Raw genomic sequence first — 24,146 nt, 5'->3', positions numbered from 1 at the left:
TTTCCTGTGATCCCACCAGTAGAACTGGGTCATCATAGAAAGATTATGAATCAGTTCCTCCCAGTTTGTAGATATTGAGTATCATAGCATTTCCTTTCAAATGCATATAGATTGCTGCAAACTAAATCTGAAACTGTTTCCAAGCATGCCACTGACCTCAAATCCAGGCAGATATACCGTATGAGGAGAAAGTGAGGACTGCAGATGCTGGAGATCAGAGCTGAAAATGTGTTGCTGGAAAAGCGCAGCAGGTCAGGCAGCATCCAAGGAACAGGAGAATCGACGTTTCGGGCATAAGCCCTGAAGAAGGGCTTATAGCGATACGTCGATTCTCCTGTTCCTTGGATGCTGCCTGACCTGCTGCGCTTTTCCAGATATACCATATGGACTATTACAAGCCATTAAATTGCAATACTTAGCTATTGCTCTTTTTTTTTACTTTTTCCAAAAAATATTTCATGGAAATAATCTGAATGCATCTTTTTCCATTAAACATTTGTTTATTTCCACTCCAAAGAATTTGTCTTTTGGCTGATGGTCTCTTTATGTTACTCTGACACCTTATATGTTTTGCCCATAATCCTCAAAATTAATCATTTGCATTCGATCAAAATATTCATCATGCTACAATCACTGCCCCCAAAGTATTCGCTCAGTTTTAGAGAGAGTTTTGAGAGACTTAACTCATTGCACAAGATTCTATTGGTATGTGAACAGAAAAATATCAGTGAAGCCAAATGTAGGTCCCTCACAGTCAGAAACAGGGAAGTTATAAATGGGGAAACTGATGGGAATAAGAGCCGGTAAATCCCTATGGTCCGATAAATCAGAATATTTAAAGGAAGTGGCCCTAGGACGAGTGGATGTATTGGTTATCATCTTTTGAGGTTCTAATGATTCTGGAACTGTTGCGATGGATTCAAGGGTAGCTAACGTAACCCCACTACTTTATAAAAAGGAAATAGAGAAAAAACACAGGGAATTTTAGACTGATTAGCCTGACATTAATAGTGGTGAAACTGCTAGGGTTCATTACAAAATATTTAACAGCAGAGCACTTGTAAAACAGTACAGGATCACCATAGGATTAACTATCAGATTAAATAAGGAGATGCAGTGGATGTGGTTTAGTTAGACATTCAGGTGACTTTTGATAAAATCCCATTTAAGAGATTTGCATGTAAAATTATGGATAGTGGATACAGAATTGGTTGACGGAAAAATAAAAGATTAGGAATGAACAGATTTTTTCAAAGTGGCAAACAGCAACTAGTGGGTAACACAGGGATCAGTGCTAGAATCTCATATATTTATAATATGCACCTTAATGATTTAGATGAAGGAACTAAATATATCTCCAAGTTGATGTCACAAGGCTGATTAGGAAGGTCAGCTTTGAGGATGCAGAGATGTTTCACTGTGATTTGCACAAGTTGAGCGAGTGGACAAATGCATGGTAGATGAAGTATAATGTGAAGGCAAGGCTATCCACTTTAGTAGCAAAAATTGAAAGGCAGGTTATTATCTGAACAGTGCTACTTTGTGAATGAGGGAGATGCAATGAGACCTACACATTCTACTACACTAGTCACTAGAAATACATATGCAGGTACAGCAGGCAGTGAAGAAGGCAAATGGTATATTGGCCTTCATGGCAAGGGGATTTGAGTATAAGAGCAGGGATGTTTTCCTGCAATTGTATAGGCATGGGTAAGACAAACCTAGAGTACTGTGTACACTTTTGCTCTCCTTATCTGAGGAAGCATGTTCTGGCTATGGAGGAATTGCAACAAAGGTTTACCAGACTGATCCCAGATACGCCAGGACTGAAGTATAAAGATAGATTGGATTGGTTAGGACTCTATTCACTTGAATTTAGAAGAATGAGGGGGGAATCTCATAGAAACCTATAAAATTCTAATAGGACTACACAAAATAAACACAGGAACCCGATGACCAGAGATTCATGATTTGGGGTCATAGTCTTAGGATATAAAGTATGAGGAGAAACTTCTTCACTTAAAGAGCAGTGAGCCTGTAGATTCCTCTGTCAAAGAAAGCAAATAAGGCCAAAACAATGAATGTTCTCAAGAAAGAATTAGGTATAGTTCTTACGTTCAAATGATATGGGGAGAAAGCAGTAATAGGGCACTGTTTTGGATGATCAGCCATTACCATAGTGAATAGCAGAGTAGGCACAAAGGGCTGAATGGCCTACTCCTGTACCTATTTTCTATGTTTCAGGTAGTTCAATTTTCCACACTAATTATCTCACAAGATTATGTCATACTGCATCTTCCTCCTTTGCATTTGTAATATATTAATTTAGAAAACACCCTTGAGTGTAATATGAAGTAACATCATCCAGGCAAGTGTGGGGAAGAATTGGAGGATTTGAAAACATTGTTACTGATCCTGAGGCTGGAAAGCATGGGGAAGGGATTAGGATGTCAATTTGGTTGAAGGTGGTGGAGTTTGGCTCAAATTTGGATGATATGTTAAGATTTTGCATGAGTGCAGAAGTTTTATTTGTAGAAGTTTTGGGAATGCTCAAGCAGATAGGAAAATAAGGTTAACAGGTCTCATCTGTCTGACTCATAGTCGTATTTTTGTGGAAATCTTATTCTCATTCCAGTCAAGACCACCAAATTAAAGGAATTGAAATTCGTGATCCCAGGTACTTGCCATGAGAACAGAAGTTCGGGATTCCATGGTTTTAAACAAACAAACCGGACCGACAAGTATTTCTTTGAAAAAGACGCAGATTGTCTAAGTTTTTCATCTTACACTCAGGACATTTACACAAATACAAATTTACACTAATGCAAAAGGAAAAACTTTCTAGTGTATTCACAGTATTTATTGCTTTTTGAAAAAATGGATGGCACAGTGGCTCAGTGGTTAGCACTTCTCCCTCACAATGCCAGGGACCCGGATTTGATTCCAGCCTAGGGTGGCTGTCTGTGTGGAGTTTGCATGTTTTCCCTATGTCTGCGTGGGTTTCCTCCAGGTGGTCAAGTTCCCTCCTGCAATCTAAAGATGTGCAGTTTAGGTGGATTGGCCATGCTAAATTGCCCATATTGTCCAGAGATGCACAGGTTGGGCTGACTGTTAACTGGCAAGCTTTGATAAATTTAAACCAGGCAGATTAATTATGATTAATTCTTGAGAGCAATGTCAGAACTATCCAGTGAATGGCTGTCACCTCATTTGTGGACCTCAAAAAGGGATAATGTATGCACACATTCTTTCTGTCTACAAAAAACTGGGTGCTGTGCAGCTTCCAGAACCAGTGCGTGAACCACACTGCAAGCCAACTGAAAAAAATAAGTTTAGTTGTCAGGGTAATTCTTGGAACACGGTAGATTATTGCTGTCCAACTGCAGAATCACATTTAATATGGGACATTGTGTTTTGAGTTTTACAAGCAAGGACAGATTGGGTACAGTCAGTACCTTGTCTGTTACAAGAAGAGACACGTTTATCACCAAAGTTGTATAAGTACTAAGTCATATTTGACCCATCTGCCACCCTGTGACATATGAGAGCTACGACACATGTACACCAGCTATCCTTCCAAATACCAAATTCAATAATCTTCACATTACAATGATTTGGTTAATATTGGATTCAGTCTATTGAATTTTAAATTTTGCACTAAACTTCCTCATTGTTTATTGAAGAAGACAATTATTTAGCAGAAAAGAACCTAATAGTTTATTCTCTTTTATTCATTCTTTCACCATTTCTCCTCCTGCCCAAATATTGTATCGTTAAAGCATCAGTTTGCCACTACTTCTTTCACATCTTCCCCCCTTTCTTGATCCAATAGGACTCTGTCAGGATATGATTAGTTGGCTGTAATGTTCCCTTTGGTACTTGATCATATGACAATATTATTCATTCTGCTCAGAACTGTGATATTGCCAATGGTTTGCCACTGCAGAAGAATACAAATGAAATCCACATAAGGCACGGAAATGAGTGTATTTTTTCTGTCATGCAGATTTAACACAAGTGCAACCAGGTTATTGTTTTGACACAATACCTTCTCCTCCCAATTGGAATGTAACAAGACTTCTCTTCAGCAAGAGGACAATCTGACTAGTGCTAGTGAAATGCCAGAAATAAAGTTTGATCGGTAAGTGTGTCAGGAAATCTCTGATTTTTCTTGTTTCAAGATTTTAAAAAGTAGGTGCATTTTTTCCATGTATAAAAGATGGACATGATCATCACTGATGTTTGCAATGGTGATAGTAATGAACTATTTGTCAGTACGTGTAGACTTCATGCTTTACTTAGAAAAATCATCCTTTCTACATGTTTCAATCACATTTCTTGAGTAAATTAGAGGTGCAGACAAAGCTTATGTCTCTGGATAAGGACTTAATTCCTCCCACCTTCTATTATAAGCCACAGCCTGCTCAAATCCCAGACTCTAACATGATTGGCAGCTTTCAAATCCCAGGAAATTGGAAGTTTAAATTCCTAGTAATTGCCACATTGTCGCTGTATTGGGACCTCTAAGACTCTAACGATGTGGAAGATTTGGGTCACTATGTCCAAATCTTTCCTAGGATAACAATATCTGTTCACCATTAAATAACATTCACAAAATAATAGTAAAAATGTACTATCTTGTTGCTGCTTTAGTTATAAGTGGCAAGACAAAAGGTGTTTTTTTGACCAATAATCCTTTGATTTATCAGCATTGTTACATAATTTAGTTTTATCCTATGTTGGTTGCAGTAAAAATGCTGGTACTCAAACTCTGCAGTCAGCGCCTGACGTTCTCCATCCCTCTATTTCCAGAGTCAATGTTTCGGGGTTCTGAAGGATCACTGGTCCCAAAACAACTCTGCCTTCACTTCACAGATGAGTTTCTCCAGCTATTTCTGTTTTTATTTCAGATTTTCAGCATTTGCAGATTTTTTTGTCGTTTCATATTAGAATTTTATAGGTTTCTATAAGAAATTCCCCTCATTCTACTAAAAAACTCCAATTAATTAATCCTAACTGATTTAGTCTCTCTTTGTACGTCAGACCTACCATTTTAGGAATTAGTCTGGTAAACCCTTGTTGCACTTCCTCCATAGCAAGAAAATCCTTCCTCAGATAAGGAGACCACACAATACTCTAGATATGGTCTCATCAAGGCCCTGTACAATTGCAGCAAGACATTCCTGTTTTTCTACTCAAATCCTCTCACAATGAAGGCCAATATCCCACTTGGCTTCTTCCCTGCCTGCTGCACCTACATGCTTACTTTCAGTGACTAGTGTACTGGACACACAGGTCTCGTTGCAACTCCTTCGTTTCCAAGCTATCACCTTTCAGATAATAATCTGCCTTTCTGCTTTTGCAATCAGAATAAATTACCTCACATTTATCCAGATTATACTTGATCTGTCATGCATTTGCCCACTCACTCAACTTGTGCAAATCAGTGAAGCATGTCTCCTCACAGTTCATCCTCCCGAAAAGCTTTGTGTCATCTATAAACTTGGAACTATTACATTTAGTTCCTTGTTCCTTTAGTTCCTAAATCTATGATTTATACTGTGAATAGCTAGGATCTTAGCACTGATCCCTGCAATACCTCAGTAGCTGCCACTCAGAAAATGACTTGTTTATTCCTGTTCATTGTTTCCTGTCTGCCAATGTGTTCTCTATCCACATCAGTACACTACCCCCAGGTCCATGTGTATTAATTTTACATGCTAATTTCTTATAGAATCACTACACTGTAGAGCCCATTAAGTTGACACTGATCCACTGAAGGGCATCCCGGCCAGACATACCCCCCTATCCTATCCCTGTATTTCCCATGGCTAGTCCACTTACACATCCCTGGACACTACAGGCAATTTAGCATGGCCAATCCGCCTACCTGCACATCTTTGGACTGTGGAAGGAAACTGGAGCATGCAGAGGAAACCCATGCAGACACGGGGAAAATTTGCAAACTCCGTACAGACAGTCCCCCAAGGGTGGAATCAAACCTGGGTCTCTGGTCCTGTGAGGGAGCAGTGCCACTGAGCCATTGTGCCACTAGGACTTTATTGTTAGGAACTTAGTAAACAATGAGACAGATATTAATGTCTTGTATGCTAAACAGTGCATGCTAATAGAAACAGGATAAACTTTCTCTTCATTATGGTTCCAGCTACCTATAGGCCTTCATGCACTTTTGTATGGTTTGTTACTGTCATCAGATCTCTGCAAAAGCGTGTTGTCCTTTAAAAGGGAATTGTGACCGTTGTGAGCAGGTTCCTTCAATCAATCATACAGTAGAATCTTAATAAAAGGTGGCAGAGTCTAAACTAGGAGGTGCAAAGTCAAACATTTAATTCAAGACAGATAAAATAGAGAAAAAAATAAAAAGCAGAAAAGCTAAATGGGATGAGGAAAATTAGGCTAATATTCAAAAAATGAAGTTTTATAATTTTCTAATGATAATATTTGAAGAAGTGAGACTCAATACTTATATAAGGTAGTTTTCAGTCTCAGAATGGATAATTTGATGTGTATTAAGACTCGTTACATTATTAAAAATTCAATTATATTTGAATGGACAAGCTCTAACCTGTCCTTACATGTTTAGTGGATATCTAGTTATTAAGTACAGCAACTTCTGTCCAAGGTATGAAGTGGAGCCCATGGAGGAACAGGGCAACGTGAACAGAATTTTCCTGTCTGCCATGTTTAACTGCACATGTGTAGATTATAAAAGCTTCTGCCTGACCTACTCCATAGTAGGTCCACAGATAAGTCTCCCTGTTAGCTTTAAAATAAAATCCAAGCAATTAATAATTAAGAGGCGGAAGAAAATCAGCTTGAAGAGAGTAATGTTCACCACCTACAACTAACTACCTTTTGGGAGATTTTCTGTGTCAGAAGCAAATTCTGACTGCATCAAGTCAACATATTTGAAGTGTTTTAGTACCAACACAGAAGGAATAAATGAGAATCAGTAAATCCATGGCTGTTCCAAGATGTTTCAGCAACTATTCACCATTCCTCCACCCACAAAGAAATGATCCATAGTCTTATTCTATAGTTGTCACAGCTCTTGAAAAAATGCCTAACATGATGACTTGCTTATAGGTTTTTAACCAAACCTGATCCTACGCTAAACTATTGCCCACACACAGGCATTCCAAAAGAAATCACAGTGTAACACAATGACAGCCCAGGCTCATTCTCTATCATCCCCAAAGAAAGAATGCTGAGGCATAGTTAGGAAGGACATTGGGAAGATGTTTCCATTGTTAAAAGAGACTAGGACCAGAGGGCACAGCCTTAGAGTAAAGGAAACTTTAAGAACAGAGATAAGGAGAAACCTCTCCAGCCAGAGAGTGGTGAATCTATGGAATTCACTGCCACAGAAGTCTGTGGAGGCCAGGTCATTGAATATATTTAAGATTCGGAGATGTCGGTGTTGGACTGGGGTGTACAAAGTTAAAAATCACAACACCAGGTTATAGTCCAACAGGTTTAATTGGAAGCACACTAGCTTTCGGAGCGACGCTCCTTCATCTGTTGGACTATAACCTGGTGTTGTGATTTTTAACTTTGTACACCCCAGTCCAACACCGACATCTCCGAATCTTAAATATATTCAATGACCTGGCCTCCACAGACTTCTGTGGCAGTGAATTCCATAGATTCACCACTCTTTTTCCCTCCTTCTCCTCATAACCCTTGATCCCCTTGACAATCAAGAACCTACCTATCTCTGTCTTAAATATATTCCACAACACCAGGTTATAGTCCAACAGGTTTAATTGGAAGCACACTAGCTTTCGGAGCGACGCTCCTTCATCTGTTGGACTATAACCTGGTGTTGTGGAATATATTTAAGACAGAGATAGGTAGGTTCTTGATTGTCAAGGGGATCAAGGGTTATGAGGAGAAGGAGGGAAAATGGGGTTGAGAAACTTATTAGCCATGATTGAATGGCGGAGCAGTCTTGGTGGCTGACCGGCCTATGTCTTATGGTCTCTCTCTTCAGTTACTGCTAAAGATACAAAACTGTTTATTATGTACATTAATTCATCTCAATTAACTGTGCAGCTGAAAAATCTCTTTAAAGTACCTTCTTAGTGGCTACTAAAAATGATTTTTTTTTTCCAAGACTGTTTGTGTATTGGGACAACAGCTGATTGTACAGTCAATAATTAGTGACAAATAAGCATATTTTCTTTAATGTGAGTCACTTTCAGCTCATTTGTTAGGAAATTATAACAAAGTTACAGGGTTTGAATCTATTTCAGTTCTACTCACTGTTAGGAAAATTAGTAAATATTAATACACAAAGCAATGATAGTTTCATATTGGATTTGAACAACAAGTCAATATTTTCTCTTCATTCATTACTCTATAATTTAATGATAACTCATATCTAGCACTAACTTCACAATTTCAATGCATTATTATCTATTAATTGAGAAGAGAAAGCAACATTAAAAGGAAAACTTCATTATATACACATATTACTTTGATATCCTTCATTATCAATTACTGATAATTTATTTGATCTTCAAAATATCACTCACTGATCATAGCAACAAACCAACTGAACAGTGCAACAGGGAGATGGAAACCTCATAGTAATAACACTGGACTGGTACTCTAAAGAGCCAGGGTTTAAAACCTATGATGGCAATGGTGGAATTTAACTTTAATACAATATGAAATTGAAAGGTAGCTTCAATCTCCATCAATTGTTATAAAAACCCAAATATTTCACTAATGTCCTTTAGGGAAGGAAAGCTGCCACCTGTACTTGGCGTGATCTACAGCGGCTCCAGATCTATATCAATATGGTGGATTCTCAACTCAAGCCACTCAGTTCAAAGATGATTAAGGATAGGCAACAAATGCTGGCCTTGCCATCGATACCCATATCCCAGAGGGAGAAAAGTTGTCAAAATATCAGCAATGGAATTATCATTCATTCTTTTAACAGTATTTTCGAGCCGAAGAGGAATGAAGGCTGTATGGGAAAGTAGACATCAGGCCAGATGAACTGAAGTAGATTCAGAGCCTATAACTTCATTATAATATCTCAATAAATGCACTGAAAGTGACTCATGTAAAGATATTATCATTATTTGTCACTAACTATCTCATGAATGGCAGAGCAGGCATTGAGCTAACTGGTTAAAATTCAAATGCTCACATGTAGTATTATCATCTTTACCTGAGGTAGCACTGCTGGTCCTTGGCCTGCCAACCTCTGCAATGAGCTGACCTGGGGGACCTTAATGGGCACTGCAGTAATAGTTCCCAGTGTCTGCACAAGTAAAAAAAATGACAACATAATTAGAGTCAGAATCTGTTTGTAAGTTAGTTTTGAAACAATGTTATTGAAATGATGGCAGAAATTATGGTTTCTACAGAATTTGTAATTTACAACATGTCAAGAACAATTGACCTTTAGCTTTTTAACATTAATGATCAAGAAATATTTTACTCAAGGAAATACTTAAAGGGAGCTAAGAAAAAAATAAATCCTGCACACAAATAAAATATTTCATTACATGTGATAATTTGGCCATTGAAAGAATTAAAATAATTTAATATTTCCAGTATATACCTTCGTTATCTTCTTTGATTTTGGAGACGCAAACCCATTTAGTTCAAACGTAAATATTAAGTATGGAGGAGGAGCAATTAAGATACTTCAACTCCTCAGATACTTGTTATTCTACCTTATTGTTACAGTAGCTTCATACTTAATAACTTGAGGACTTGTTCTTGAAGGTTTGTGAAAACCTGTAATTTTTTTCTCCCCCCCAAGAGAAAGGCCAGCAAACCTTTTTATAACAAGGCATTTTTTGAAAGTCATGTCATGTGGTAACTGCTTATTTACTGCAGATGCCTGCCAGGATTTACGACAACCAAGTTGCAGCTTCTGTTTTGCAGATTGCTTAGATTTTCACTTGGCGGACAGCCTGGGAAAGGAGAACAGCTTCTCAGCCCTGCTCTCCTATTTCTGAAAAACCTCCCATTGTGCGTCTAGTGTTGCACCTGATTCTCTGGTTCAGTCTTAACCCAGGTTATCCTCAAAAGCATCCAACACAATATTAAATACTGTATTTCTTCTTCAAGCTGTTTTGGCAAGAATCCGACTAGGCATCTGCTCGTGCTTGGTGACATCTGTCTTTACACATCTGAATGCCAGATTGACAGCTGTCTGAGCATTCCACAGCTTTTCCTTTTCTCTTACCTTCAAGGACTAAAAAGTGAATCATTGCAGAGAGAAATTTCTTTTCCCTCTTTTCCTAGTATGACAGGACATGTCTATTTAGATGTGAAAGCAATTACATTTTTATATCTGTCACTAGAAATCACTTGCTAACGAGTATGAAATTCTAAATCACTGGAAATGGGTTTGGTAGGTTCTTGAATGGCTATTGAGCCCAATCCCAGAGCCACATCTCCAACGATACATCTAACAAGTCACTGGCCTTGAAATTGCTGGCATTCGTTTCTCTGGTTCCTTTTCCATACTTGCTCTTACAGACAGGTGTTCTTAAAAAAAAGTGTCCCTTCATAGAGAAAGTTCCTTCAAGTCGGACACACTGACATTTCTGTTGCATCTCTTGAGTGAAGCCTTCAGGGAAATCTTTCAAACATTTCCTGTGTTGTCCTCTTGTTTGAGTGCTTTCTTTGAGCTGGGCAAAGATGATTTGCTTTGGCAGTCAGAACTCAATCACCCTAAACGGAACCAACTCCAATGGAGTTGGTTCCAAATGTTCATGGCCTCGATATTGTTGGCTCCTGCAAGGATGCTGACGTTAGTACACCTGCCCTCTTAGTTGATGTGGAGAATTGCCTCAAACAGTGCTGACAGTACTTCCCAAGGGCCTTGAGGTGGCATCTATATGTAGTTCAAATTCTGAAGCCACATAAAAGAATCGAAAGGCTTATTGCCTATCTTCATATTACAAATTGTGTTAACGAATTTTACATCTTCAGATAATAAATATTTCAATAAACAAAAAATATTATCGAAGAAAATGACTAGGATGCAGGGGCAGAAATCACTTTAATCAAATTTGTATGACACTAAAATAGATGAGAAAATAAGCTGCAATGAAGAAATAAGAAATTTATAAATGGATATGGATAGGTGAGGTGAATGGAGGAAAATTTGGTCGATAAAGTCTAACATGCATAGGTGTGAGATTATCCATTTTGGTCAGAGAAATGGAAAGGCAACATATTGTTTAAATGGAGAGAACTTTCAGAGTGCAGAGGGATCTGTGTCCTTGAGCACAAATCATAGAACATTAGTATGCAGGTACAGCAGGTTATAACAAAAGCGAGTGAAATTTTGGTATTTATAGCTAAAGGAACAGAATATGAAAGTAGGGAAATATGGCTGCAACTGGATGTGGTTGTATTGGAGACTATTCAAATGAGGATTACTAAAGATTAAATCTGCAGATATATGAGGTTTGTCTTAAGAAGAGTGATTGAGCAGTTTAGGCCTATACTCTCTAGAGTTTAGAAGAATTGTAGGTGCTAAAGAGGATTGAGAAAGTAATGTAAAAAGGATGTTTCCTCATGTGGGCAAACTAGAACAAGAGATCACAGTTTTAGGATAAGGAGTAGCAGATTTAAAACCAACATAAGGAGAAATTACTTCTTTCAAAGGGTCACGAATCTGTGGAATTCACTCCCCCAGAGTCTGGCTGATGTTGGGACACTAAGTAAATGTAAGGAGGAGATAGGCAGACTAAGTCTGAGTCATGGGTTGAAGGCTTATGAAGACAGGGCAGAAAATTGGAGATGAGGCCGAGATGAAATCAGCTCCAATTGGATCAAATGGCACAGCAGGCTCAAGGGGCTGAAATGTTTACTCCTGCTCCCAATTCTCATGTTCTAAGTAGGGAACAACATGGGAACAAGGGAAAGAATAGGAAACTGCAGGCCAGTCAGTATAACTTCAATGGTGTGGAAACTATTGGAAGCAATTCTGAGGGACAGGCTTGATCTGCACTCATAGAGGCAGGGATTAATCAAGAACAGTCAGCATTGTTTTGTTAAAGGGAGGGTATTTCTGACCAACTCAATTGAATTTTCCAAAAAGTAACCATGTGTGTCAGTGAAAACAATACATTCACCATAGTCTGCTTGGATTTCAGCAAGGCTTTTGATTAGGTCTCACATTCTTTGTGAAGATAAGAGCCCATGGGATCCAAGGAAATTTGGCTAACTGAATCCAAAATTGGCTGAATGGCATGATGCAGACTATATCAAGGGATATTTTTGTGACTGGAAACCTGTGTTCCATTGTGATCAGTGTCAGGGCCCTTGCTGTTTGTGGTACATATAAGCTATTTCGAGTTGATCCTCGGAGGGTTGATCAGAAAAATTGTAGATATATGAAAATTAGTGGAGTGGTAAATTAGGAGGAAGATTATTTTAGATTACAGAAAGATATGGATGGGGTGGTCAGAAGGGCTGATCAGTGGCAAGTGGAACTCAATACAGGTAAGTATGAGGTAATATTTGAGTGGTAGGAGTCTGGGAAGCACCAAGGTTCAGCGGGACCTTGGTGTGCATGTCCACTGGCCCTATGAGTTAGCAGGTCACTTAGATAATGTAGCTAAGAAAACATATTTTGCCTTTATTAGCTGAGGCATAGAGTTTAAAATGGAAGTTATGCTGTCACTGTATAACATGTCTGTTAGGCTACAGCTAGAGTATTCTGTGCAGTTGTGAAATCCGTATTATAGGAGAAATATGATTGCGATGGAGAGAGTGCAGATGAGATTTACAAGGATGTTGCTTGGGCTGGAGACTTTCAATTATGAAAAAGATTGGATAGACTGGGGTTGTTTTCCTTGGAGCAAAGGAGGCTACAGGGGCACATAACTGGGATGTATAAAATTGAGAGGCATAGATAATGTAGACAGGAAGGAACATTTCCCCTCGGTGGAGGGATCAATGACCAAGACGCAAAGTATTAAGCTTAGGTCGGAGATTTAGAGGGGATGTGAGGAAATTATTTTTCACTCATAGGCTAGTGAGAATCTAGAACTGCTGCCTGTAAGAGTGGAAGAGGCAGAACATTCAAGGTGTATTTAGATATGCACTTGTGATGTCAGGGCACACAAGGATATGGGCGAAAGTGAGTACTGCAGATGCTGGAGATTAGAGTCAAGAGTGTCGTGCTGGAAAAGCAGGTCAGGCAGCATCTGAGGAGCAGGAAAATCGATGTTTCGAGCAAAAGCCCTTCATCAGGTGGAAAATGGGATTAGAATGGTTAGTATTCTGAGGAAAGTCATTCTGAGGAAAATGTTAACTCTGACTTCTCTCCACAGATGCTGCTAGACCTGCTGAGCTCTTCCAGCAATTTTTGCTTTTGTACAAGAATGGTTAGATGTGGTTGTTTTCAAATGGCACAAACTCAATGCACCAGATAGCCTTTTTTCTATGCTGTAGACCTTTATGATTTTTTTTTAATTCGAAGTCTAAAATTGAGAAAGTATAAAATTGACTAGATGAGAACAGCATAAAAACAATTACATTTACGTTGTAATAAAACAGAAATGCCAGAGAAACTCAGCAGCCTTGGCTTCATCAATTAAGGGAGAAACAAAGTTAATGTCTGGGGCTGACATGACTCTCCCTCAGACTCAAATGTTTTTCTCACTGTAGATATTGCCAGTCCACTGACTTTCCTTCAGCACTTTCTGCTGTTATTTCAGATTTCCAGTATTTGCTTAATTTTGTTTTATGACCTGTGGAGTACAGGACCAAAAAGAAAGACAACCAACTTTTCACATCTCAGTCAAAACAGAGAGTGCCGAGAAGGCAAAAGCTTGACCATATATCTTCTACTGCATATGGAGATCACAAAAGTAATGCATCTTTTGGTGGCTTTGAAGATTCCTGCTTTAAGCATGGAGTAAAGTTGGAGGACTGAGAGAAAGAAAAATTGTGCAGGAGGTCAAGTTACAGCAAGCAATGTTGTAAAAGTATGGCATGAAGAAAACCCTGATTAGGGAAAAACATGAAGTGAAGAAAGAAGAAGCCCACAGCAAAAATTAATACTGTTTTGAGAAAGTAATATGCAGCAAGCTATATTAAAGAGAAAGGAACTTGAGATTTTGCGTTCATTTTCATAAGTGAGCTTCCTGATCTGTAAGTTATTGATTCTCTTAAAGTTGTACTTGTTTGCCATATGACTATCAACTGATGTTCCATTTTGGCCACTGTAGGTATTGGCATATGCTGTTTGAGTTTGTCAATTGTTTGTCCTATGCATGAGTACTGTTTAGAGTGTGCATGCAAGTATGAAGTTGGGGAAAATTCTGGGTTTTATTTTAAGTTAGAAAAGTGAATGTGTCTCAATGTTGGAATATTGAAATTTTATTTTTACTGTGAAAGCAACCTCTTGTTCAGTTTTTACAGTAATTCAGAAAGGCACTTGAAAAAAGGAAAAAAAAATCGCTAATAAAAGCAAAATATTGCAGATGCTGGAAAAATTAAAAGAAAATATATGAAAATATAAAGTGGAGCAGCAACTCAGCAGTTCTGGCAGCATCTGTGGACAGACAAACAGAGTTAACGTATGAAGCCCAATATTGCTCTTCTTTGGAGCTGAAGAGTGATATTAGACTTGAAACATTAACAATCTCTGACAATACATCCAAGATGTTTGTGTTTGGTTTGTAATTTTAAACCTAAATTACATTGGAAATGAGATTTTTTGTTTGATCCTTTTATGGAATGTGGGTGCCACAGGAAATCCAATATTTGTTACCATTTCTTAATTGTCCTGGAGAAGGTGCTAGTGAGTCATTTTCTTGAATTGCTGCAATCCATTTAGTGGAAGCACATGTATACTGTAAATAAAGTTGTGAAAAATATGACTTTTATTGGGGCCACACTGAAATTCTCACTATGATAAATTATAAGTGAATTTCTACTTCTACATAAAATTAACTGGCTTTTCTGTTAACTTCCAAGAAGTCAGTGGCTTGAAATGACTGTTTTAATTCTCTTGGTGATCCTAGAAAATGAAACAAGAAGGGGTATTCTGCTGCTGTGACGCTAATGATCTGTTGATATCTTGCAGATAGATTGTAACAAAACATCAATATTGTGAAACAACTTAATTTGAGGTTGCATGGATCTGAGACAATTGACATTGATTGATGAAGTCTGTTTTTGTCTCCTTTTGAAATGCAGAAACATTAACTTCACAAGCATCATTTTTGTGCTTTATATAAACACATTAATTGTTTTTAACTCACCAAGCAATAATTTCCATGTAGAAACTCATTTGAGGTTTAATGAGGTTGTTTGATTTTTTTTGAAATCCTTCGATATTAGCATACGTTTACTAAATTCAATGGTATGCAGTTTTGTCTTAAGTTTGCATATAAATTGAAACCTTTTCATGAATGTGCTGCAACTAAATGATCTACATATAGATCTAAAAATACGTACATCTGAATATTGCACCATAGTGTTCTAACTAATCGCTTCTAATTCTGGAGTGTCACCGTTTACAGTTCTACCAGTACAAAGTGACCACAGACCAACATACAAATGGCATCCTCAGATTCTGAATTTGCTGCAATTCTACTTTGATCCTGATAGTGGTATTTGAAATTATGTCTATGAAATAGATGTTCTAAATAGCTTCAGTATTTGAATCAAACAATTTGTTGCAGACATTATTATAATATCGCTGATAATGAATGGACTATGTCCACACAATACTGAATCAGACATGATGTGTGAGCTCTTAAGGGTCATTATTCAGGTGGAGCCTAACAGTTACAGGTGATGTTTCAACTGTAGTTTCAAATTGATGTTTCAATTATGTTGGTAATATTACATTTATTTCAGATGGTATATTCAAAAGCAAGGTGCACAATTGAAAAATGTTATTGATCAGTCTTAACTGACTGCACAAGTGATACCCAAATGGCTCCTGTTGGCAAAATACAAAAAGAAGAGAAGGGGGATCTTGTATTTGAATATACATTGCTGTTCATGGGATCACAAATGCTAAAACAATTTTCTGCATTAAGTGCTGAAAACTGGAAAGTCACTCATCTGTTTCTTAAGAGTTTGAGAACTTTTTATCATAATAAAGTGTTTGAGTAGGTCTACAATCATGAAAACAGAATCAGTAAAAGAGGTTGATGAACAAACAGTGTTTAATATTCACTCAATATTATCTGAAATCCAAGCGGTGGCTTTTAATGTATTAGAAATTACTGTTAATAGAAATGGAATGCAAGGATGAAAAGCTAGAATTTAGTGTTGAGTGAACCATGCTGTAATGCCAAGGCGAGGTATCTGAATTCATTGATAATCATATAAACAGAACAATGCTACATGAGTTGTTTAAGGTGTAGCTGGTGTGAGGATCAAGTGGTCTGCTATGACCTGTATAGTTTCAAGCCTTCAGAGTGCTCTGGAGTTGTGCTTACTCTGGCAAGCGGACAGTATGCCATCACACTCTTGCCTTGTGCTTTGTGGATGGTTGATAGACTTTGGGGAATCAAACAGTTAAGTTGTTCCTTGTATAATTCCCAGATGCTGACCTGCTATTGTAGCCACAGTATTTATGTGATTGATCCAATTCAGTTTCTGGTCAATGGTAACCCAATGGTAACAATCTTTGCTCCCAGTTTCAACCATTTGGTAGAACAGAATGAGCTGCCAATTTGCATAAAATGGCCTTCATTTAAATGGGCCAGAATACCTCAGTCATGGCACAGAAATAGCAACTTTGTTTCAACACCATTAAAGGTGATAGCCCAAAACCTACCTTAGAAACATGCACAAAACTTAGACTGAAATTTTGGTAGAATGTCAGATATGAAGTTAAATGGTATCCCTGACTATTCACTATATTATAGAATCCCCACAGTGTGGAAACAGGCCCTTCGGCCCAACAAGTCCACACTAATCCTCTGAAGAATATCCCACCCAAACCCATTCCCCATTACTCTACATTTACCAACTAATGCACCTAACCTACACACCCCTGAACACAATAGGCAATTTAGCATGGCCTATTCACCCAACTGCACACCTTTGGATTGTGGGAGGAAACCGGAGTAGCCGGAGGAAACCCATGCAGACACGAGGAGAATGCGCAAACTCCACACAGACAGTTGCCTGAGGCTGGAATCAAACCCATGTCCCTGGTGTTGTGAGACAGCAGTGCTAACCACTGAGCCACCGTGCCACCCCTAAATGTCCACTATATGTGGACATTAAAAAAATTCCACAACATTATCTGAAGAGATGTGTGGAGTAACTGGGCAATAAGTATCCCTCAACCAATATCACTAAAAAAAAATCCAATTATAACCACATCAACGTTTGTAGGACTAAATTGGCTGCCCTGTTTTCTACACAACACCAATAACATTTGAGAAAAAAACCTCATTGGCTATAAAACTTTGGAATGTCATTAGATCATAAAAGGCAAGTTCTTTCATTATCTTTCAATATTGTGCAAACCCTCGTTGTTAGTAACATGCTAACAGGGTTAGAAATAGTGTGATTTTCTACATTTGCATGGTATAAAACAACAAATTCTAAACATTCACAAAATAGTTGCAACCTTGGAGGTTTGAGCCTTTTCAATAAAACACTTAATTAATTAGATGTTTAATTATTTTATATATTCCTTTACATCCTCTACCACCACATGTTCACTCTAAATGAAACACAATATTGTCTTCACAGAATTTCAATGTTGTTTAGTTTTCTCCTAATTGTCGACTTTTTCATACAACGAAATGTCAGTGTGATTGGCACAATTATTTTGCCACATCATTGTACTACAAAATAGGAGTGCAATAAACATAGATGCCTTACCAATATTTTAATAGCTGTGCATAATTTAGTTAAGTGGTAACCGCAGGGATGATCCTTCTTCTCCCTTTCTTTCTCAATTGAATTATCAAGATGTTAATACAAGCTGTTTTGCTATAACACGCGTTTCCACAATGCAAATTCGCTGTAACATGATTGATGAATTGGGAACACTACTTGTAAAGCACAAACTTTTAAAATGTTGTGTTGCCTGTAACATGATTACATCGCCAACATTTCAAGCGCGGTTTCTAAAGTGCAATTTTTATAACAAGGGGCTGTACAAGAACACAACCTTTGCATTATAGAAGAACTGACTGTGGTCAACTTTACAAACTGCAGCAAACTTTGTTTCAACTGGTATCTTGTAAACTAGCAGAAATTACATACCTCAAACGCTGGAAGTTTACTACATTATTACGAACTCTGCATGGTCTGAGTTATCAGTTGAAGGTGCGAGTAAGGAGGCTCTATGCCAGTAAGTTTTACTGAATGCAAAACTGCATTATTACTTAAGCGATTATTCTGTAAACAAAACATAACAGTGATGTGTATACCCTGTTCTTTATATTTCTATGATTATGTGTTTTCACATTGATTATGTGAACCTCTTGATTAACCAGAATATTTGATCAACCTGTACACACTTGGTCCCATATGTGCCAGACAATAAAAGGTTTGCTGCATCCTATTTTCACACTATGAATCAGACTATAAGTCTGATGCACATTGCAAAATTATATCAAAATATTTATTATTTTTATTCCAATAAATACAACAATGTAAAAATTATGCTGTGTTCACAGTAATTACTGATATAATCCACCATTATTAGTTAATAAAATCCCAAGCAATTTACATCAAGGAAGCAATAGACTGTAATGTGTGAATTGCCACCAATTGCTGAATGATGGTGTCTCTCCACAATTAGCCTTGCGAACATAGGAACTCATCGTCAATCTGTCCAAGCATGTCAAGAACTTGTTGGACTGGCACCATAAATACAAATTAAACTCCCAGAAAATAATGGTTGCTACTTGTTAAATAAGGGTGTTGTTATTGGGATGATTAGGGGCTTATCATCTCACTCAACCATGAAAACCTAGAAAGTAATATTTGAGACTGTGAACTTTCACTTTTGCAGTTCGTGAATTGTTCCTGGAGGATTTTTAAATTCAGTGTTTAAATTTCTTAATTTTCTCCATTTATTTTCCCTTTCCAAGCATTTAATTTGATTGTAATTTATCTCAATTCCTTCTCCTTTGTTTTATTCTCTATCAGTATATTTGTTCAGGAGTTAAGTATTAGCCCCATCATTCACCAATGGTTCAGACACCTATTGATCTTGCCATGCCACTTCAGCAATTTGTGGCACAAGAACAATTTGAGCTCATAAATGAAGAAAATTCACATCTATGCTGTATGCTACAAAGATAACTGCTCAGTATTGACAGAAGCAGGACACGTTTTGAAATTTACAGAAGTGTCTGTGGAATGAAAGCCACCTCCCAAAATGAATACATTCTTCCACGTGTCTTCTTTTTGGCACAAGGGAATGCGCGAAGGAACGGCGGGCTGGGTTTTATTGCCAGCGCTACAATATTGCCTATTGTAACTCCACACTTCTTTGATATATCATATTAGTTTTCTCATATTACAATTCTCAGGCACATGCAGTTCAAAATGATGCTCTGATATTTTAAAACAAAACTCCCATTGAAAACAGTGCAACAAGACAACTTTTGCTGTTGTGTTATATTATGTAATAGATGCAATTGTTCTGGTGGAAAACAGCTGCTATGAAATCTTTATTCAAGTAACATGTATTTCTCAATAAGAGTCACTGGAGAGCAATAACAGTACAGGTGATTTAGTCCTCTCTGACCTTACATAAAGTATTCCGAACTATCCCAGTGGCACAGTGGTTAGCACTGCTGTCTCACAGCGTCAGAGACCCGGGTTCAATTCCCGCCTCAGGCAACTGTCTGTGTGGAGCTTGCATATTCTCCCCATGTCTGCGTGGGTGTGCTCCGGTTTCCTCCCACAGTCCAAAAATGTGCAGGTTAGGTGAATTGACCATGGTCAATCGACTGTTGTGTTAGGTGAAGGGATAAATGTAGGGGAATGGATCTGGGTGAGTTGCTCTTCGGAGGGTCGGTTTGGACTTGTTGGGCCGAAGGGCCTGTTTCCACACTGTAAGAAATCTAAACTAATCTTTTGTTCAAACCCAGAATAGGATTTGATAACTATCAGGCATTGGCGAAGAGGACAAACAGTAAGGAGGCAGGGCTAAAGTAGGATTCTATTCTTTGCCTTAATGTAATGGGGTAGAGATGGCAGTTAGGGCAGTGGCGTGCTCCACCTGTCAGACGTTTCCCTGCCGATTATGTTTGCAGGAAGTGTCCCCAGCTGCAGCTCCTCTCAGATCATGTGGTTTGATTGGAGAGGCAGTTGGACACACTGAGGACCATACCGGGGCAAAGAGTGTGATAGACACTAACTACAGTGATGTGGTCATACCACAGGTTCAATCAGGTTGAGGGGTAACCACCTGGAGAGGTAGGCAGGTAGTGTAGGAATCTCCTATGGCTGTTCCCCTCTCTAACATGTATAATGTTTTAGATACTGTAGTGGTGGGGGGGAAAATAGCCTCTCAGGGGAGTACGACAGCAGCAGTCATGCACTACAATTTGCTCTGTTGTACAGTAGGACGGGGCAAAGTCCAAGCAATTGTTAGTAGCAGGGGACTTGCTAGTCAGGGGCACAGACAGGCGTTTCTGTGGCTGCAATTGAGACTCCACGCTGGTGTGTTGCCTGCTTAGTGCAAGGGTTAAGGATGTCTCTGAGCAATTGCATGAAATTCTGAAGGGAAAGGCTGAGCAGTAGGGGTAATTGTATATATTGGCACCAATGACATAAGTAGGAAAAGGGATGAGGTGCTAAAGAGTGATTAGGGAGTTAGGCAGAAGGTTAAAATGCAGTAATTTCTGGACTAATTCTGATGCTATGTACTAACAAGAGTAGGAATAGGAGGGTTTGGCAGATGAATGCGTGGCTGGTGCAGGGAGCAGGGATTCAGATTCTTGTATCATTGGGATCTCTTCTGGGGTAGAAGTGACCTGTACAAGAGAGAAGGATTGCACCTGAATTAGAGGGTGACCAATACCCTGGTGGGGAGATTTGCTAGAGCCACTCGGGAGGATTTAAACTAATCTGGCAGGGGGGTGGGAGCCAAAGCAGTCGGGAAACAAAAGAGAAAGTTGAGGACAGTACAGAGGTTAATGAGAGCAAGTTAAATAGTAAAGACAGTGTTGGTAATCCCAGTACGAGACAGGGTAGGCAAGAAAAGTCTGTGTTCAAGTGCATTTATTTCAATGCAAGAGGCCTGACATGTAGGGCAAATGAACTCAGGGCATGGATGTGGGATATTATAGCTTCAACAGAAACATGATTGACAGAGGGACAGGACTGGCAGCTCAATGTTCTGGGGTACAGATGCTACAGGAAGGTTAGAAAGGGAAGCAAGAGTGGAGGGGAGTTGCGTTTTTAATTAGGAAGAACATCATGACAGTACTGACAGAAGACATTCTTGAATGTTCTTTCACTGAGTCTATACGGGTAGAACTGAGAAATAAAAATAGTATTGTACTATAAGACCCCTCAATAGTCAGTGCAGGATTGAGGAGCAAACACGTAAGGAAATAGTTGCAAAAATAATAGGGTTCTGATAGTAGGGGATTTTAACTTTTCTAACATCTAGTGGGACTGACAGTGTTAAGAGTCAAAACGTGAGGCACTGGAAAAGCTCAGCCGGTCAGGCAGCATCAGAGGAGCAGGAGAGTCAATGTTTTGGGTATAAGCTCTTCATCAGAAATGTTAAGGGTTTGGATGGAGAGAAATTTGTTAAATGTGTTCAGGAAGAATTTTTCATGCAGTATGTAGATGGCCCTACTAGAGAAGGGGCAAAACTTGCCAACCTCTTGGGAAATAAGGCAGGGCAAGTAATGGAAGTGTTAGTAGGGGAGCACTTTGGGACTAGTGACCATAATTCCATTAGTTTTAAAATAGCTATGGAAACGATCAAACCTGGTTCACAAGTTAAAATTCTAAATTGGGGCAAAGCCAATTTTGATGATCTTCGACAGTAACTTTCAAAAGTTGATTGCAGGTAAAGGGATGTCTGGTAAGTGGGAGCTTTTAAAAGTGGGTTAACGAAGGTTCAGAGCCAGCATGTTTTTGTTAGAGCGAAGGGTAACACTGGCAGGAGCAGGGAACCCTGGATGACTAGAGTTGAGCCGTTGGTCTTGAAAAAGGAGACATATGACATGTTGAATTAGCTTTTATAGTCACAGGTACTCAGTTGCATGAGTAAAATGTTCTTATGAGGAAAGTCAGGAGGCATGGGATAGAGGGAAATTTGGCCAATTGGATAGAAAACTGGCTAACCGGTCGAAGTCAGAGAGTGGTGGTAGATGGCAAATATTCAGCCTGGAGCCCAGTTACAAGTGGAGTTCCGCAGGGATCAGTTCTGGGTCCTCTGCTGTTTGTAATTTTTATTAATGACTTGGGTGAGGGAGTCAAAGGGTGGGTCAGTAAATTTGCAGATGATACGAAGATTGGTGGAGTTGTGGATAGTGAGGAGGGCTGTTGTCGGCTGCAAAGAGACTTAGGTATGATGCAGAGCTGGGCTGAGGAGTGGCAGATGGAGTTCAACCCTGCCAAGTGTGAGGTTGTCCATTTTGGAAAGACAAATAAGAATGCGGAATACAGGGTTAACGGTAGGGTTCTTAGTTAGGTGGAGGAACAGAGGGATCTTGGGGTCTATGTTCATAGATCTTTGAAAGTTGCCACTCAGGTGGATAGAGCTTGTAAGAAAGCCTATGGTGTATTAGCGTTCATTAGCAGAGGGATTGAATTCAAGAGTCGTGAAGTGATGTTGCAACTGTACAGGACTTTGGTTAGGCCACATTTGGAGTACTGTGTGCAGTTCTGGTCGCCTCACTTTAGGAAAGATGTGGAAGCTTTGGAGAGGGTGCAGAGAAGATTTACCAGGATGTTGCCTGGAATGGAGAATAGGTCGTACGAGGATAGGTTGAGAGTGCTGGGCCTTTTCTTGTTGGAACGGCGAAGGATGAGGGGTGACTTGATAGAGGTTTATAAGATGATCAGAGGAATAGAGTAGACAGTCAGAAACTTTTTCCCCGGGTGTAACAGAGTGTTACAAGGGACATAAATTTAAGGTGAAGGGTGGAAGGTATAGGGGAGATGTCAGGGGTGGGTTCTTTACCCAGAGAGTGGTGGGGGCATGGAATGCGCTGCCTGTGGGAGTGGTAGAGTCAGAATCTTTGGTGACCTTTAAGCGGCAATTGGATAGGTACATGGATGGGTGCTTAAGCTAGGACAAATGTTCAGCACAACATCGTGGGCCGAAGGTCCTGTTCTGTGCTGTATTGTTCTATGTTCTATGTTCTAAAGTGAAAAGTTTACAAGTTGCCACTTTGGTACAAATGTACCTTGACACAGAATCTTGGTACAAAGCAGAAAAATAAAGAAAGCAAGTTAAGAAGTTAAACATTTCAGTCCTTCTTACTAGAATGTAGAAAAACAAAGAAACACAACTAATAGTTCAACTTCGCAATCCATAAGTCACTGGCCATCTGGGTTCATACCACTCACAAGGGCTCAACCTCGCCCTCACCATCACCTTATGCTGCCTGCTCCCACTCTCATGTATAGACAGCTGGGATCAAATGAATTCCTTAAGGAGTATGGAGGGCTAAAAGAGACACAAGATGGCATTGGCAGAAAGGTAAAGGAGAATCCAAAGAGATTCTACAAGTACATGAAGAGTAAAAGATAAAACTAGGGAGATAATAGGGCCTCTTAAAGACAAACAAGGTCATCCATGTGAGGAACCACAAGAGATGGGTAAGATACTAAATGAATATTTCTCGTCAGTATTTACCATCGAGAAAAGTATGGGTGCTAGGGAACTTGGGGAAATAAATTGATGTCTTGAAAAGTGACCACATTATAGCAGAAGAGGTGCTGAATGTCGCATTGAGGTAGATATATCCATAACACCTGATGAGCTATATCACAGGACTTTGTGAGAGGCCAGGGAGGAAATTGTAAGGCCCCTAGCCGAGGTATTTGTATCATCAACAGCCATGGATGAAGTGCCCCAAAAATTGGAGGGCGGCTAATGTTGCGCCATTATTTATGAAAGGCTGCAGGTTAACAGAGCCTGGGAACTATAGACCAGTGAGCAAAACATC

The 24,146-nt window shown here is 39.0% G+C and overlaps 1 protein-coding gene across 10 annotated transcripts in view; it reads right to left on the bottom strand.

The window, feature by feature from the left end:
• Positions 1-24,146, bottom strand: part of phf21b (PHD finger protein 21B) — a 210,794-nt gene that overhangs the window by 54,447 nt on the left and 132,201 nt on the right. For all 10 annotated transcript variants that reach the window (XM_087997377.1, XM_087997381.1, XM_087997382.1 and 7 more), the window contains one exon: positions 9,206-9,298. In XM_087997377.1, coding sequence (XP_087853503.1) covers positions 9,206-9,298 — 93 coding nt within the window. The remainder of the gene's footprint in view (positions 1-9,205; positions 9,299-24,146) is intronic.

Source organism: Chiloscyllium plagiosum, unplaced genomic scaffold (assembly GCF_037043375.1).
Source record: "Chiloscyllium plagiosum isolate Xiang-an unplaced genomic scaffold, Cpla_swu_hap1 HiC_scaffold_19, whole genome shotgun sequence".
Taxonomy (NCBI): Eukaryota; Metazoa; Chordata; class Chondrichthyes; order Orectolobiformes; family Hemiscylliidae; genus Chiloscyllium; species Chiloscyllium plagiosum.
The sequence above is the reverse complement of the archived record's forward strand: the minus strand, read 5'-3'. Positions and strand labels throughout refer to the sequence as shown.